Source organism: Plectrocnemia conspersa, unplaced genomic scaffold (assembly GCF_051122295.1).
Source record: "Plectrocnemia conspersa isolate PC_06_02 unplaced genomic scaffold, ASM5112229v1 ptg000001l, whole genome shotgun sequence".
Lineage (NCBI taxonomy): Eukaryota > Metazoa > Arthropoda > Insecta > Trichoptera > Polycentropodidae > Plectrocnemia > Plectrocnemia conspersa.
In genome coordinates this window covers 14689111-14707500 of record NW_028277165.1, presented here as the reverse complement: position 1 = coordinate 14707500, position 18390 = coordinate 14689111, and the positions used below count along the sequence as shown (strand labels likewise).

At 28.8% G+C, this 18390-nt stretch overlaps 1 protein-coding gene across 5 annotated transcripts in view; it reads left to right on the top strand.

Moving 5' to 3' along the window:
- LOC148238944 (transient receptor potential protein-like) overlaps positions 1-17071 on the top strand; it is a 71743-nt gene extending 54672 nt beyond the window's left edge. The window contains exons 1-20 of one of the 5 annotated variants that reach the window (XM_088186512.1): positions 5129-5850; positions 5955-6147; positions 7163-7310; positions 7704-7799; positions 9507-9649; positions 9717-9918; positions 9995-10168; positions 11725-11959; positions 12022-12174; positions 12516-12661; positions 12747-12987; positions 13053-13176; positions 13573-13768; positions 13889-14050; positions 15354-15576; positions 15640-15805; positions 15883-16043; positions 16116-16328; positions 16427-16603; positions 16668-17071. In XM_088186512.1, coding sequence (XP_088042638.1) covers positions 5969-6147; positions 7163-7310; positions 7704-7799; positions 9507-9649; positions 9717-9918; positions 9995-10168; positions 11725-11959; positions 12022-12174; positions 12516-12661; positions 12747-12987; positions 13053-13176; positions 13573-13768; positions 13889-14050; positions 15354-15576; positions 15640-15805; positions 15883-16043; positions 16116-16328; positions 16427-16603; positions 16668-16966 — 3438 coding nt within the window. In that variant the 5' untranslated portion in view covers positions 5129-5850; positions 5955-5968 and the 3' untranslated portion in view covers positions 16967-17071. Of the gene's footprint in view, positions 1-5128; positions 5851-5954; positions 6148-7162; positions 7311-7703; positions 7800-9506; positions 9650-9716; positions 9919-9994; positions 10169-11724; positions 11960-12021; positions 12175-12515; positions 12662-12723; positions 12988-13052; positions 13177-13572; positions 13769-13888; positions 14051-15353; positions 15577-15639; positions 15806-15882; positions 16044-16115; positions 16329-16426; positions 16604-16667 lie in introns of those variants that run through there. The other 4 variants (XM_088186502.1, XR_015809686.1, XM_088186531.1 and 1 more) reach the window with 4 other exon arrangements.
- Positions 17072-18390: the final 1319 nt, after the last annotated feature.

Here is an 18390-nt window from a genome sequence, read left to right as displayed (position 1 = left end):
TGTGACGAAATTTAGCTTTTACTATAAAGTTTTTTATCTGTATATAAAATATTTAAATTATGCTTTGTGCTTAATTTAATTAAGTTGAATCATATTCACTTGTGACGCAAGTTAGCCAAAGTGGATGAAGTTAGTTGATGTGAAGGAAATCTCGCAGATAAAGTTAGATATGTATAATAGTACGTGTTTTGTGCCAAGATGATTGGGGAAGAAAGGGAGAAGTCACACTTTGTTAATTAAATGCAAAGGAATAATGCTTTTTATGTCATATTTTCAAATGCATTAAATTAGAGGTGAGATTTTTCTATACGCGATTACTGAAAAGATTATAATTGTTTTTATATTATATATCCATTGATTTAAATTTGCTAATTATTAATTATAAAATACCAAAACATACATATAAAAAAATATAATAATTTCTATAGTCTTACTTATCCACTCCAAAGCTTTTTTAGTTTCAAATTTATGTATAGGATTGAGCATAATAATCTTTCATATTTTGAGGTGACAGCGTGTGTGAACAAGTGGGTTATTTATATCAGTCCCTGTCATTAAACCGATAAAAATAGGGGCTTTGTTGTTCAAGCGTATTATGAGAGCGTTCAGCGTTCCGTATACGCTTCGTTCTCGGTAAGAGCATTAAGAAGAATAAGATAATCCATTCAGTAAACAGCAATGTATTTCACTTATAAGCATGACATGGCACTGATTCGTAATTTAAGGGGGATTTTGCATGCTGCTTTAAGATTGCGTTCTTACAAAATATTTTTGGCTCAAAAATTAAATGGTAGAGGTCATGCCAACCCCAAAGCCATAAGTGCTGATTTAAAATAAATTGTAAAGCTTGATATGTTCTCGATAAAATCAAAGAACCTGAAAATATTTAGAGATACTTGGTATTTTATAAATATGTATACACCTATTATATATTTTCATTCTGGAAAAAATATGAGGCAATAATTTTGATAGAAAAGCTGATTGAGCTGTTTTCAGAATTTATATAATTGGTTACGTTAAGTGTTTCAAGTATCTATTGCCACATACGAAGATATTGTTGCCATTAATAATCAATTACCTATTTCTAATATTTATATTGATATATACGTATTTGCATTGCCAAAGATCTCAGTTAAACTATTTATAAAGTTAACTTTTATTTCAATCACTGAGTTTATTTCATACTCTTTATGATTTCATGGCATTTATGATAGACGAAACAAAAATTATGCTTAATTCAGAAGTATGCGAACGCAAAAACGCTCCAGGGTAGCAAATATTTACTTTGAAAATTTTATAGCAAGTTTGCAAAAGTTGTGGGGCAATGAATTCGATTTCGAGTGTTGTTTTCGCAACGCCAAAAGACAGACCGTGGGCGAATCGGCAAATCGGTAGATCTTGGGATGAGAAGAGTTATAAAGGTGGTGGTAATAGTAGAAGCATAAGGGTGGTTAGTGTCCGGAGGTGTGTATGTATGTATGTTGACAAGGAAACGGAAGTTGCTGGCGTCGCGACGCCTAACAATGTGCATTTCCAACCTTATCCGATATAATGTGCTTTCTCCCGTATTGGGATTGCAACATTGTGAGAATCAATAAGAATAATAAGATTATATATGTTTTCAAACGTGTCAGCGTCTTTTTATTACACATATTAACACGTTGAATAATTTAGATTTATTTAAATTTTATATTGTACATATTCTCTCTAAATCTCATACCGAAATAGCCATGGAAATCAATTAGAAATCTGTCGAATCTGTTTTTATGCTAAACGTATTTTATTTGTACTGTCAAGATTAAGGTCCTTATATTATGTTATATTCTCATTATAATTTCGGTCAAAATTAGAAAAAGCAGTTTTAATCATTATTTTTGACAAAAGAACTATTTTTATGTTATAATAATTAGAATATGCAAGTTCTGACTCAGCAATAAATATGTATTATACATTAAAATTTAAATTGTATTGATTTTGCCGTATTATAATATAATTAATATTTTATAATATGCTCAATATCACACATTTTGATAGTTTGGTTAATAGGCAAAAAATTCAATTATATAAACGCTAGTGTTTTTTAGAATAAATACTATATTTATGAGCTACTTTTTATAATTATTGGTTTTTTTAAATTGTCACAAATTTATACTGGAATCACAAAATAAATTAATATTATAATGGGAATTTTGTGGTATTTTTTGTCACGGAATATTATGGGTTATATAAAATTATTTTTACATAAATATCATAAACTAATTGATAATATACAAATAAATATTGAAGCGTTTTAATTTAAAATATTTAATAATAACTATAAATTAAGTAAGAATTATTATATATAAATAAATAATCCAATAGTAATGATTAATAATTAAATATGTCATTGGACATAATTGTTATATTTAACAACCTTAAAATATAACGTGCGATAACGTTCAATTTAGACAGTTAATGCAAATAAGTAAATCACTCTATTTTTAGCACAAGTTTTATATGAATGTAATTTCATCACAACATTTCAGCAATAATGTGACATATGTCACACGTCTCTCTTTGAAGAAATGTTGGCGATTAAAAAATCTCGGAGGAGGGAAACTGTACAAGAATCTTGAAACACATGTAAGATTATTCGATTTAAATTTAAAATAACAAGTTCGATACATAAAATAATATAGCAGTGAAATACTAAAATTTACTATTTACAGATATATTATTTTTAATAATTTATTAAGCTTTAATATATGTAACTTGTTATTCGCTACAACTTATCAAGTTATTCACGCATATAATTATATCATTATTTTGTTTGAAATGCAATAATTTTGTTTACAGTAGCTGTTTGATATAAACTTTTATTGCAGTGAGGGTTTTAATCAGTGGCGGTTTATGCAGCTGTGACACTGCAGCACACCCAAAAAATTTAATTTATGGTTGAAAATCTGAAATTTATAACGAGTTAATATAATTAAGAATTTTATATAATCATTGTGTAAATAAAAATAGTAGAATTGTCATATGAAATTGTATTTGGTGACGCTGCTGCTACTGGCAGCGTCGACACGAACTTTAATGTAAATTAGACATTATATATTAATCAGCACCTTTAAACTATCAGTACAGAAATATGTAATACTCAACTATCTATTTCTGTAATATATTATTATAAATAAAATAAAAATTTTTTGGTGTCACGACAAAATGTCAACGTAACATAACGCTTCCCAACAAAATGTTAGCACGATATAATGTTAACGTTTATATACATAAATTAATATGTATTTTAAAATATCATAAAATAGTATATTTACAAGGAAGATGTATTGTTTAATTTCGAAACGAGTGAAATTTTTTGCCTAGTTCTTAATTACTCACGGGTAGGGATTCCAATCCCGGGCCAAAATTTCGATCCCGGGATTTCGGTATTGCAATTAGTCGATCCCGGGATCCCGGGACCAGTCCCGGGATAATTTTCATGTTATTTTATCGATAAAAATAATTTAAAATGAATAATACAATATATTTTTACATCTGTTTTTTATAACGTACAATGTATAAAGTACGTATAATTTTAGTCTTGGACTTAAAATAAAAAATAATATAATAAAAATAAAAAAGGGAAGGTCTTATATATTTATTTGAGAAGAAAAAAATGAGCTTTTGACAATGTATGTACATACATATGTACATTCATAGACAATTAATTGAAAACATTATTTTGAATAAAACTCACGAAGTAACATCAAAGCATCAAGTGTTTTATCATTTTGCCTTGATCTGATTTTGGTTCCTAAGCAGCCTGCTGCTGAAAAAGCACGTTTAGACTCACAGCCTCAAAGATTCACAGATGACACGTGCAACTCGCGCAAGTTTGTACACGAAATATAACGATGTTGTCAATAATAATTCGATTGTGCTTGATAAATCAACCAATCCGAAAAATTTGGGATTATGTTTTATAATCCCGGGACTCATCGGGTATTGAAAATCGTTCGGGATCCCGGGATCCCGGGATTCGGGATCCCGGGATTGGAATCCCTACTCACGGGACATTTTATGTATCCTTAATAATATTTTATAGCGTTATTTTTCAGCTGTTTTTTTCTGCGAACGCCAAATTTTGCTATATTTAAACGAAAATTGCAAAATCTTTAAATGAGGTTTTGTTGCCAATTGTTTAATCTTGCAGAATTCGCAATTTTTAACGCCCATCTAGCACACAAACGGAGACACAGTTAAAAACGCAAGTCATTTTTTTCGCAAAATTACGATTCAATTTTTTTATTTTTTTAGGTAAAGTCAAAATTTAGACGAGTTAAAAGTTTAAAATTTATAAATTATTATTTTTTTTCGATAGTACTTTAACCAGGCTTCCATATGCAAAAAAAATTGCAATGTTGCAAAAATCACCATTCGGTTTTTATGGTCACACCTTTAAACATTTATAGTTAATATGATTTTGTCTGAGGTTTCCCCATGAGATCATAAATTACATGATTGTAACGAATAACGAAATAAAAAAATTTTCAGTATACCGAATCTTCAATTTGTACTCGAAAAACTTTCATACAAAATGTTTCATTGTAACGAAGACTGATCTCAGTATAACGAAATATTTTGATCCAAATTTGAGAATGACGTTATAACTTGACACAATATTTCTCCGAACTCAGTTCGACTTTAACTTGGCGTATGCCAAATGTGTTCACAAGTGACATTCAAAGTGTTTCGCCGACTCTCAAACTTTTTTTATAAAATATTTTTTAACAAATTTTATTGTGTTCATTACAGTAATCATAAAAATGGACTGGCTATTTTTTATGAAGAGGTTATTTTGATACTTTTGTAATATTACATTGAATATAACGAATTTTCAATATAATGAAATTTTTTGTTCGGTTCCGTGAGCTTCGCTATACTGAGATTTAACTGTATTAGGAAATTATGTGTAATTTTTCCACTCTTATCAGCAAAAAATATAATATTCTAGATAGTTTCATTTGCATGAATTTAAGTTCTTATTAGCTTTAATCCAATCTTTGAGATAGTTTATTTTAAATTTGTAAATGATTTGTATTATCTTAATCTATTATTGTTTTAAAATAAATAAATATTTTTTTATCAATGAGATTGACAAATCCTTTATATAGTTCATTAAAATATTGTTTTGAAATAAAATTTAGAGTTACTTGTAAAAATGTTTTTAAACCACAAGTGCACTGAATAAAAATGGCTCTGGATAAAACATAACCACACTGTCTATATATGTCTATAGTCAGAGACAGTTACATCACTTCAAAGCTTTTATGTCTTCCTCCTTTTTGCTGTGACCATTAGTTTCATTCACCGCAAAGGATAAACAAAATGAGTGAAATAAATAAAAAGGACACGCTTAAATGAACGTAGATCTATTTGAATAAAAAGTAGCATTACTCTTTATAGCATAAAGAGCATTATTCGCTAGACTTTAATTTATATTATATTGTATAATACATACACTATCCGCTTTAGTTAATGATCACGTTACACGCCTTCATTAGAAGCATAGTAATTATAAGATATAATATTGTGATAAAATACCACTACATAAATCTTCAATGTCGCAATATTATAGTAATACTTATAAGTTATTGTTCATTATTTTTTATGGTAAGTTATGGTCATCCCAGGAGAAATGCGATAAAATTGAAAGTGGAAAGCCGATTTTCTATACTAATATCATTAGTGACTCGTCGGGATTGAGCCTAGTCCAATCTGTTGTACGGTCAGTTTTAATATCGATTGCAGTGTATTGACAACACCGATGACAAAACGTAATGAATGTGGCTAAAACCAATAAAAGAAATTAATGTAAGTGTAATATTAATATATTATATGAGTATGTATTAAAATTAATTCGATTTTATGTGAATTTTGTAATAATGTGAGTATTATATTTAACTCTACTTACTTAGAATTGGCGGAAAATATGAGGGTTACTCAGTCACGCGAAGAATTGTTAAGCAGCAGCGATACATTGGAGGAAGGAAATTCAAAGGCCAATATCAAATCTCAAAAGCTGATCGATGCGACTGATCATATCCTTACGCCTCAAGAAAAATCGTTTTTACTCCACGCTGAAAGGGGAGATTGTGCTACAATTAGAAGGTATGAAAAATACATTTCCTGTAAATCTTCCGTTGAAATATTATAGCCGTTAACCCAATGTGTTACAACTGGGCAAAAATAAGTCTGTAAATTCTAAATTATTTTTAATATATGCACGACCTAGCTCGACTTTAATATAATTATTGATCACGATATTTATTTATGAGCTTAGAGAAATCCAAGAAAAATTAATCTGTAATGATCGTTTAAAATTATTATTATATAATAATCACTAATTCTGATCTACCAGACACAATATATAAATTGAAAAGCACTAGGGTCCATATGCTATTCAAACCCATATCTTTTAGGTATTAATTAATTGTTCTATCGTATTGGTTATAGTATTTGCTTAAAACGTATTTTTAAGAATTAAAATAATATTATTTAATAAATATGCACCAATATGTTTATATTATTTTAATATTGATATAATATAATACAAATGTAACTTATTATGTATACAACATACATTTGTAGAATGGATTAGTGTTTCTTAATTTAAAGTAAAAATATAAGATTAAACTAGATTGCTAAATATAAAAGTAAATTCAATATATGTAATATATATATATACATATATCGCTCTAAATAATTTGTAATATACGACTATCGATTGCCCCTTGAAGGGTTTCCTAGAGCTGGAAAACGTAATATATTAGTGAAGGTAATACTTACGAGCTTTATAACCATAATGAGTTTATATAAATAAGCGACAGCCATTGAACCGTTTATAATTCATATTATATTATTTTATTCTTCTTGAATGCTATCGCCAAATGGTGTACGACTTATTGTGGCAATAACAATAACTAGAGATATTATTATATTTGATATTTTTGCACTAATTAAAATAGCATAAAAGTGCGATTTTACATATGCATTTTCAATTATATTTTAATATCATTCACGATGCTGATTAAATAATATTAAAAATGCGTTTGGAAGCCTTGTAATTAAAACAACTGGTTTATCATATAACTTCAAGATTATTGATATTAAAAATATATTTTAGATTACTGGACGAGTTTCATCCGGATCTACCACAAATTTTGAACATTAATTGTGTCGATCCTTTGAATAGATCAGCTTTGATTGCAGCTATCGAAAATGAAAACATAGAACTTATAAGATTACTGTTGGACGCTGGTATAAAAGTTAAGGTAAGGATTTTCAAAGTAAAATAGATTACACTCACTCTCTAATGAAGCAAAATGATCTTTTTTTCATTATTTTATAGTTAATTACATTTTCAAGTTTAAAATAATACACATTTTAATTAAATAGCAGCTGTATAGAATGTTTATATGATTTATTTAATTAATGTTTAAGCATTACACACACTATAAACAAAGTGAGATGAACTTAAAAGGTCGAAGTGAGATAATTAAACGTTGTTGCTCTGTATCGCCGCACAGCTTGCTCTCGTAATATATCGCTCAATATATATTCTACGGTTTATCCACAAAATTACTTAACGTAATAACGTTGTGTGGGCTTCTAAGAATTTTTAGCATAGTTGTCTACAATAAATCATTGTACAATTTTAATTAAAGGACGCCCTTTTGCATTCGATCAAAGAGGAATATGTCGAAGCTGTGGAACTTTTACTACAGTGGGAAGAGGAAAACCACGTGCCTGGACAGCCATATGTAAGTAATACTTGTCAAAATATTTTACACAAGGTTTATTATCATTTATGTATCATTTTTTTAAATATACATTTATTACACAAATAAAAATATAGGTAAAAGCATAGTTTTAATTAAGTACAAGTTGCTGCTATATAACCATTTTTTATTAAATAATATTTAATATAAATTTATTAAACATGAAAAATTATTTTACAAGATTAAATAAAAATACATATAGTAAATTATTGATTTAACTTATTAAACTTAAGGCTATAACTATTTACTTACCTTGAGACCTGGAACTACTAAAATTAAATTTATGGATTTAATGCAAGATGTGTATATGCATTTTATGTTTATTTAAAATTTATGGTAAATTATAGTCGTAGTGAAATATTTTAATACTCTTTTTTGGTATGATAATGGATAAGTTACTATAGAAAATTATTTTTATCGCTTTATTTTCAAAAAAAAAGTAGTTACTCCACACCGAGCAAGCATATTTTATAAATGATAAGCTTAATTACCAAGTATTTTGGATCTGAGTTTAGCGATATCCGCAATTTATACAATATGATGTCAATTAAAGAAATTTGTTGCAAAGAGTGATTTATGGGTATTCACTATTCTGACCAATGCTCACTGCCTCTCTATCCAATAGATAAATTTGTTGTGGTTATTAATTATTTTATTTCATTAAATTACAATAAATGCGCATTTTATATGTTGCTGATTAAATTTTTATTTAATTTAATTCTAGAACTTTAAATCGATATAAGTAATCTTATTTAAAAATACAAAGCTATTTTTATTGTATGATCAACGCTTTTGATGGTCGCCCGCGCTTTCGTTTTGTACCAATTTCCAGAGACGGATGAATCAATTTAAATCTTATTGTAACGCCTAATCAATTTTTACACACGTGATACATTAGCCATCTTTCCATTTTTCATCATCCATAGGTAGAGTTAAATTCAAGCGCGTATGGTGAGATACATTCTCTTTCGCTTGCTCGCGTATTAAGTGACAAGAGTGAGTGAGAGATAAGAGCGTGCGTTACATGCTTTCCGCATGCCCACTTCTTCTCACTCACTCTCGTCACATAACACGCGAGCAAGCGAAAGGGAATGTGTAACACCGTAATTTTCATGTAAAAAAACATATTGCATTCCGCAGGCGCAAATCCTAAACTCACATATATTTTATAAAATACTTACATTAAATACGCATTTTATTTTATATATTGTTCATTCAAATTGTACTTTATTTTATTATAAATTATTTCACAACATACAAAACTATACCATAAATTTTATAAGTGCACCCCCAATGCTGCTTAACTTCGGTCGTTCTCAACACTAACGAAATGTTATTGCGCATCTTACATATTTTAATGCACACTACAAATAAAATATTGCTAAATCTATTCATTTATTTAATACTATTTTTTTATTATTGTGATACATAAGTTTTATGGAACAAAGTATTTTATAAATTGCTATTTTAAGCACATGTCTATATATAACTATTTGCAAACACTGTCTCTATCTACATATAGACTACCTTACATGAAAATATAAATCGTGTCTCTTAAATTAAACAGGATTTTTGTGGTTATATAAATATTGAGGCGAAACAAAAAGGTTCATGATATCAATTGAATTAAATGGAATATAATATTTGTGTCGTAACGAGAGTGTATTATACACTTATTTTTATTTTAAGAGCTGGGAAGCTGTGGAAAGATCATGTTCCACCTTCACGCCAGATATCACTCCACTAATTTTGGCAGCCCATAGAAATCACTATGAGATTTTGAAGATACTGCTCGACAGAGGCGCGACTTTACCCGTACCCCATGACGTCAGGTATATTTAATTTTATTTCGCATTTATAAATAACAAATGAAATTAATATATATATTCGTATCAATAGATGCGGCTGTGATGAATGTGTAGAATCCAGTACAAGAGACAGTTTGAGACATTCTCAAGCGAGAATAAACGCATATAGAGCATTGACGTCGCCATCGCTGATTGCTCTTTCCTCTCCAGATCCTGTCTTGACGGCTTTTCAACTATCCGGGGAGCTTAGGCGATTAAGCCGTATGGAAGCTGAATTTAGAGTGCAATATAATGTAAAAATGCCAATATTTACCACTAAATACTATGTTGAAAATATGTCATACTCATTAATAATAATTTGTATTATAGGAACTCAGGACTCAATCTCAAGAATTTGCCACTGCCCTTGTAGATCATGCTCGAACTTCAAACGAACTTGAAATTATGTTAAACTATAATCCATTAGACATTGACGTATGGGATCCGGGAGAGAGGCAGACGCTCGATCGTCTGAAGTTGGCTATCAAATATAAGCAAAAAATGGTTTGTACATTATTACGTATGTATGTATTACAGTAAACTAATTAAATCGAACATAATTGATTATTTTTTAAAATTTAAATTTAAAATTACAAGTCATTCAGAGCAAAGCTTTAAACATACTATTATATATAATATAATACACATTTTTATAAAAATGTTAAAAATTGTACTTTACACTTCAAATACCAACAATTAAAGTTCAGTGTTCGGCAACTCGTTGCCGAGCGTTCCCACTATAACGGCGCCGACACAATTTTATTGCTGATAATTATTTTTGCGCTCTCCTATTGACCAAAATTGGTTTGAATATATTTTGACCAACTGCTTTCATATCAGAAGTCTGTATTAATATCAGTAAGGATAGCTATCATATGTTTAAAACATAGTGTAATATCAATAAAAGTTCTAAAACTATAATTAGGTTAGGTTTGGGTTTGAACATCAAATAGACGTTTTGCAACTGTCAAATTGAGTTTCATCGACATCTTAAAGCAGCGTATTTAAATAAATGTAAATCTACTTAGTATTAATAAATCTATGTAGTAGGACTTCACTAGTGAAAATATAATATAACTTCACCGAAAAATACACATTCACTGTTTTATACATCGCATAAAAATAAATAAAGAGAAATATGTAAATGTATATATTACTATGTATGAAAAAGTTAAAATCATATAATTTTACTGACACGTGCCAGATAAATTATATTTTCACTGATAAAAATATATATCCACCAAATATATAATTTCACTGAAATGCCATATTTTTAAAAATGTTTTCGGATAGATTAGAAACTGTTTCTTTTTTAGATTTTCTTTGAGGAATAACCCGAATAATTCTGGTTTATAATCAGTTTTCATTTCAGATTTTTCCAGCGGGGGGCAAAAGTTGGCCAGCCAGTGGTGATTTTTTTTAATGTATTTTTCTGGACAAATTCATGGAGGAGTATTCAGTCATATTCGTCGCGTTTGAATTAATTTTATAAAGTCCGTAGAAATAGTTATAAAATAAATTTATGAATTTGTATAATAAGATATTTATCTGATAAAAACATAGAACGCATTTCATTAAAAAATAACTGGATTGGTCAAAAAATCGCGAAAGAGTTGATCTCCTCCCATTTCCCCGATCGTATATAAGCCAAAACACTGCCGTAAATCGTTCGGAACTTCACTTTTACATTGAACTCGAAACAAACGAAGTTAAGGCTGAATCAGATACTGGTTTGCTAACCATAATTACTTGTAATATTGATTATTTTAATACTTAACAATTGTCGACCTATTTTTATCACTTGTTGCCAAATTACTTTGTAAAAGCTTAATAATTAACCATTTAACTGAGATTATGTTATGATGTAATGATAATTTTATACATTGTATTTAATGCTATGACTTTACAATCAATAAAAACTTATGTCTATTAAGCTAGACAAAGATTAATTGTCTGAAATAGACAGTGTTAACGGTTGTTTTGTTAGAAAGATAGATTGATAACAAAAATAATAATAGTAATAATGATATTGATAAATGGTAATATTTATTATTTTTTAGTTTGTTGCTCATCCAAATGTCCAGCAGTTACTTGGAGCAATCTGGTACGAAGGGTTGCCCGGTTTTCGTCGGAAGAACATGATCGGTCAAATGTTTCAAGTTGCTCGCCTCGGAGCAATGTTTCCAGTCTACAGCACCATATACATGTTGGCTCCAAAATCGACTATGGGTCGCTTTATGAAGAAGCCTTTCGTTAAATTCATATGCTTCAGCAGCTCTTACGCGTTTTTCTTATGTAAGTATCATATTATCCATTTATATACCATGACTGATTAATTTATACCTTTCTTTGAATAGTACTCTTAGGACTAGCATCTCAAAGAGCTGAGTATATAGTCTTAGAATGGATAGGTACACCTTGGTTATTATCGATATTGGATGATTGGAAGAAGCATGAACGAGGCGCTCTACCGGGATTCATAGAATTTAGTGTCATCATATATGTGATAAGTAAGTATTATGTAGATATTATGCTTTAAAGCATATTCATTTTCTGCACTGCACCTAGAAATTACTTTCAAATAACAATAAAACTATCATTACTAAGGAAAGCTAATAAGTAAGTTTTAATTCAAGATAAAAGTAAAACAATTAAGATTACTGATATATTAAGACAATGTTTATAATAATTTCAAGTTTTAATCGACTTATTTAAAAACGTTGCTTCTTTAATTTATACCTTACTTATTGACGTTCCCTCGCACATAAATTTAAAAATAATGAGAAATAATACATTATTTTAATGGAAATATAAAAACAATAAACTTATTAATGTAATTATGTATTTGCAGGTTTGATTTGGGCAGAAATACGTTCTCTATGGAGAGACGGTGTATTGGAATACGTAAATGATTTATGGAACATTGTAGATTTCATAACAAATGTTTTCTATATAATGTGGATTAGCCTTAGATTCACCTCTTTTTACATTGTGCAGGTAAAATAGTCTCTCCTTATAGTCTTTCGTTTAGCAGTAACTTACCATATTTTGATTTCTAGTATTAAAGCAGTTACGTTTTTAGCGTGACGCTGCACTTGGAATGGATCCTTGGATACCACGGGAGAGTTGGGATCCTTATGACCCCATGTTGTTATCTGAAGGCGCTTTTGCTGCTGGGATGATCTTCAGTTTCTTAAAACTAGTTCATATATTTTCTATAAATCCACACCTGGGACCGTTGCAAGTGTCTTTAGGAAGAATGATAATCGACATTATCAAATTTTTTTTTATCTACAGTTTGGTCCTCTTTGCATTCGGATGCGGTAAATTAGAAGATAATTTTCATTACAATAATGATTTATTTTTAACAATTATGTATTATGTATAGGAATGAATCAACTAATGTGGTATTATGCTGATTTGGAAAAGAATAAATGCTACCATCATCCAAATGGTTTACCGGATTTTGATAATCAAGAAAAGGCTTGTTCTATATGGAGACGATATGCAAAGTTTGTATATTGAATCTCAATCTATTTGAAACGTAATACATAATGTCAAAGATAATTTTTTTAAGAAAAGTTATATGAAACTTATATATATATGTAAATCAGCGTTTAATGACATGGTTGACAAATGCTTTATATAGTTTGGTTGTTTTCATTATCCAAGACTCGTTGTTATCTAGACTGTCTTTATTTTTTTTTTCATCAAAATAAGGCAAATCTAGTAAAGTTAGTTTCATTCTTAGACTTGGATTAAAAAGGTATGTCAACAACTAAACTTTATTTCAAAATCTGTTCAAAATACTTTTCTTTAATATATTTTAAGCAAAAGTTTTTTTACGTCACTAGGGTGAGTTTGATATGCAGTAACAAATGTAGTATATAATCTATTATCAATTTCAGTCTATTTGAAACGTCTCAATCGCTGTTTTGGGCAAGTTTTGGTCTTGTCGACTTAGCAACATTTGATTTAACCGGAATTAAGAGTTTCACTAGATTTTGGGCTCTACTTATGTTTGGTTCTTATTCAGTGATAAACATCATCGTTTTACTGAATATGCTCATTGCGATGATGTCCAATTCATACCAAATTATATCTGTAAGTTTTATATATTTAATTAAACTTATTAAAAGGTAGCATTTATAATTTTATGAGAAAGCATCATTTAAATATAAAAAAAAATCTGTTATGTTTCATATATATATTTACATATCACAGGAAAGATCTGATACAGAATGGAAATTTGCAAGGACCAATCTTTGGATGTCGTATTTTGAAGAAGGCGATACTGTTCCACCACCGTTCAATTTAATTCCAACTCCAAAAGCAATCGGTAGATTACTTCATTGTAAGAAAAAAGCTTCAACGAAATCCATAATGGTAATTGATTTACACTAATCTTATTCTTCTTTGTGTGCCTTTATTTTAGCATAAGCAATAAACCACAGACTTATTTGATAAGTTTTATTTATAAATTGTTTATGAGCAAGCATAAAATAGTTTCATTGTTAATTTTGGGGAGTAAGTGTAAGTGTAACTCTACTGACCACTATGCTCATGATCTTTAGTATATTTTTCTAATTAACCAGCACGACAGATTAATGATTGGTAACTGAAAGGAGGTGGGGGCATTTGCCCCTCCTTAAATTTGTCCATAAAAATGCATGTCATTTAATTAAATATTTTGAATCTTAACGAAAACGTGGATTTTTGACTTCTAAAAAGGTATAATTGTTAAAATTTGTTTTAGACATGCTTCATTCGAATCTTTCTATTGTAAGGCATAATATTGGTATAAAATTTTTTAATTTCAACACTAGATAACTGAGCGTTTCCACCGTGATGGCGGCGGCACCATTATATTGCTTTTGACGTGGATAATCAGGGACACCCTTAAATTTGCCAGAAAAATGCATGTCCTTTAATGAAATAATATCTTAATGAAATCAAAATATTAAAATAACGATCTCTGATGGACTTTTGCCCCCCCTCTGGAAAAAGCTGAAATGACGTCCCTGGGTACCTGATACCTCAAGATCGAGGTTCTAGTGTTTTTTAATTTCTAACCTGTCTTTATTATACACTTATAATTATAATTAAGATCGATTTAGTTTTCTTAATTTCACGAATGAGTAATTAAAATAAAATCGAGCCTGATAAATAATTTATTATATATAATTTATATTCAATAAAATACATGTCACTGATATACGAAGTTTGAATTTAGTCTGGCGTCTCACTACTTAGCAATTTTAATTATATTTACCCCATTATAATGCATTGGGTCAACGCTTTTTATGTTGCAACCAAAGGTTCACAATAATTAAAATAAATATTTTTTTACTTCCCACAAATATTAACTTAGGTGTTTAATTTGTGTTAGGATATTTTTATTGATCCATAAGTTTTCAGTACCGCTTGTTTAAACATAAGTACTAAATGCAAATTAAGGAGTAACACTGTTGCAATACACCGCTCCAGCCCATGTGCGAGTGATGTTGAGTTGCGTCATCAATATAATATTATCTACCATATAAAGATTACTTACACTAGATGAGAAAAACATTTAAAGATATAAAAGGATTTATTAAAAATTGTTTTTGTAATAGTATTGTGTTTATAAGTTAAACAGCATTTATAGCAACATACTTTATTTCAACCCTATTTTATGTATTATATATAGAAAAAATCTAGAGAAAAGGCTCAACTTCGTTATGAAACAGTAATAAGACAACTGGTGAGACGTTACGTTACAGCAGAACAAACCAAAAGAGACGAGTATGGAGTTACTGAAGATGACGTTATGGAGATTCGTCAAGATATCAGTACTTTAAGATACGAACTGATTGATATACTTCATAAAAATGGCATGACTACACCAAGAGTAGATCCTCAAGATACTCAAGGTATACATTTTTAATAACATGCATAAAAAACATCATTAATATTTTTAATATCATAATTTTAAGGTATTTGTGGTAAAAAGGGACGTATCATGGAGCGTCGTCTACTAAAAGATTTCCAAATTGGAATTGTTGAAGGAATTGTCAATGATGTTTTGACAAGTGAACATGAACCAAAAGACGTGTTTACTCAAATTGCTAAAGCAATTGGCGGTAAAGCTGTTAGAACCAGGTTTATATAATATAATAAGGATGAATAAAATCTTTTCACTAATTCATTTATAAATAGTATACTTATTATTAAAACAGTGGTAAAAATAAGGATTGGAATGCAATGGTCAGAAAAAATACTATGAAAGATCCAATTGGTACAAGATCGGAGGCTTTGTTAAGACGTTCACGACAATCTCTACGTCAGCAAATTATAAAAAGCATGGACAACGACACTATGGATATCGATAAGCTCGTTGGTGAGTGTTTAATATGAGATACTTTATATAATTTATTAGTTTTTATGATATTAATATTATTATTATGATCAGAATATAATCCAAAACTAACGGAATTCACACCAACAACAAGATTAGCGTACGGAAAGTTTATGAAGAGTAAATTTAAATCTGACTATAACGTACGATTGGAGAAATCCAATAGAGATTCGTACAGATCAGTTTCATCAGTAATTGAAGACGAAGTGTTCATAGATGAACCATCAGTGAAAATTATGGAGCCATACAAAATAAAAGGTAAAGAGAGTAAGTTTTAATATTACAAATTTAAAAAAAGTACGTTAATAAATGTAGTAAAATTAGTGAATCTCCATTTATATTAATATCATATACTATTTATTTAGACGTGGATAATATAATAATGGAAGAAGATATAAAATGTATGAGTGATACAATATTAATTGAAAGTAAGACGGATCTACGAGTAAAAATGCCGATTGAAGAAGTATCAGACGAAGATGAAGCCACTGAGGCTATTACGGATACGAAGAACATTTTAGTTAAAGCAGACGTTCAAGATGGTAATTATGATTAAATTTTTAATATATTTTTTTAAATGACTTGATGAAGCAAGTTCATTATTAGCATATTCGGATAAGGATTCAGTGGAGACGAGGCCTTTAAAGTCATGGTCTAAATATTCACAAGATTTAGATTCACCGTCCTCTCTAAGAAGTGATTCATCTTCAAAAGACGATCCAGATCAACAGAACGTAATAGATCAAGCTGTTGTTAGTCCAAGAAGTTCAACTTCTTCTGATACAAGCGATTTTGCCTCTCCGATCAGTCCGAAGGAAGAAAAAGTAGTAATAACAGTAACTAAACCACCTGTTGCCCCTGGAACATCTAAAGCAACAGGAAAACGAGTCACTGGTTGGTTATAAATATATTTGTTATAACATATTCGCAATTTAATCATTCACTTAATATAACACTTTTACATGCACCATATTTTATACACATTTATTAATAAAACTTCATTTAAAAGATTGTCTATGTTTGATTTATGAATTTTAAGGATAAATAATATACACATTAGTTATTTATTATATATGGACAGATTTATTTGTTACGTTAATTCAATGCATACATCCAACGCAATCATCATATGTATAACGATATGTTCATTATGTGATGTGTTACACGTTACATGTAAATAGAAGGATTAAACATAATATAATAGTTTAAAAATAATAGCATTGGGTACTGATATGTAATGATAGCACCATGAATATAAACCGCCTAATTAAATCAAATGATAATTACATCATATTTTCATGGTATTTATAATTCATAGATGTTTTAAATAAAGCTGTTACTTTTTTAATACAAAAACATTGAAAGTATAAAAAAAATATATATATACTTAGTATATTATCAAAAAGCTTATAAAGTAAATGCAACACATTTATAAATATTTTATATAATATCCAATCAAAATTGTTCTAAGAACTTTATGCGAATTTTTTTCACTAAAATAATACATCACAATTCAGGTATACTTAACATAATTATGTATATATATGATATGTTTAGTATGATATGTATTTTTTAAGTCGATATTACTCTATATGAATGGAAGTAGTTCAATCTACCACATAATCCAAAGTGTATAAACTTTATAGTTTAATTGGATCACAGACATTACTAAATATACCGATAGTTAATCCAACACATATGTATGTACAAGTTAATATTACGATAATGGTAAGAACATTGACAATTAAACAAATAATAAATCACCACAAAGAAACTAGTATAAACTATATAGAACCAACAATGATATTTTAAAATAAACAAGTAGATAATTTCTATTATAACACACATTAAAAATTTCTAAACTACCTTCACTCCATCCATATATGTATGTATATATTAAATGTATATAGTCACAGTAATATATAACATTAACTATTTTCTTTTTTGATAATTTTCTATTCATAATATGAATTTATATATTCAATGACACTCTAAAACAATTTCTCTTACACTAAGTTGTGAACGAATAAGTATCGTTTTGAAATCAGGTGCATTTATGAGTGTACTTACATACTTATAATACGCATATAAGTATACGTAATCATATTGAAAGTGAAGTCACATTTTGATATGTATAAGAGTAGCCTTAATATTATTTATCATACAACAGAACTTCAATCTGTCGTTACTGATTTTATCATTCGATAGATCAATCTGAAACGAGCTGATCAAAGTTCTCCCGAAAAACAATAAGCCATTTTTAAGCATATACATAATTAGTATAATTTTAAAAACAATCAAAGCCATATACATACATTTTTTTGTTAAA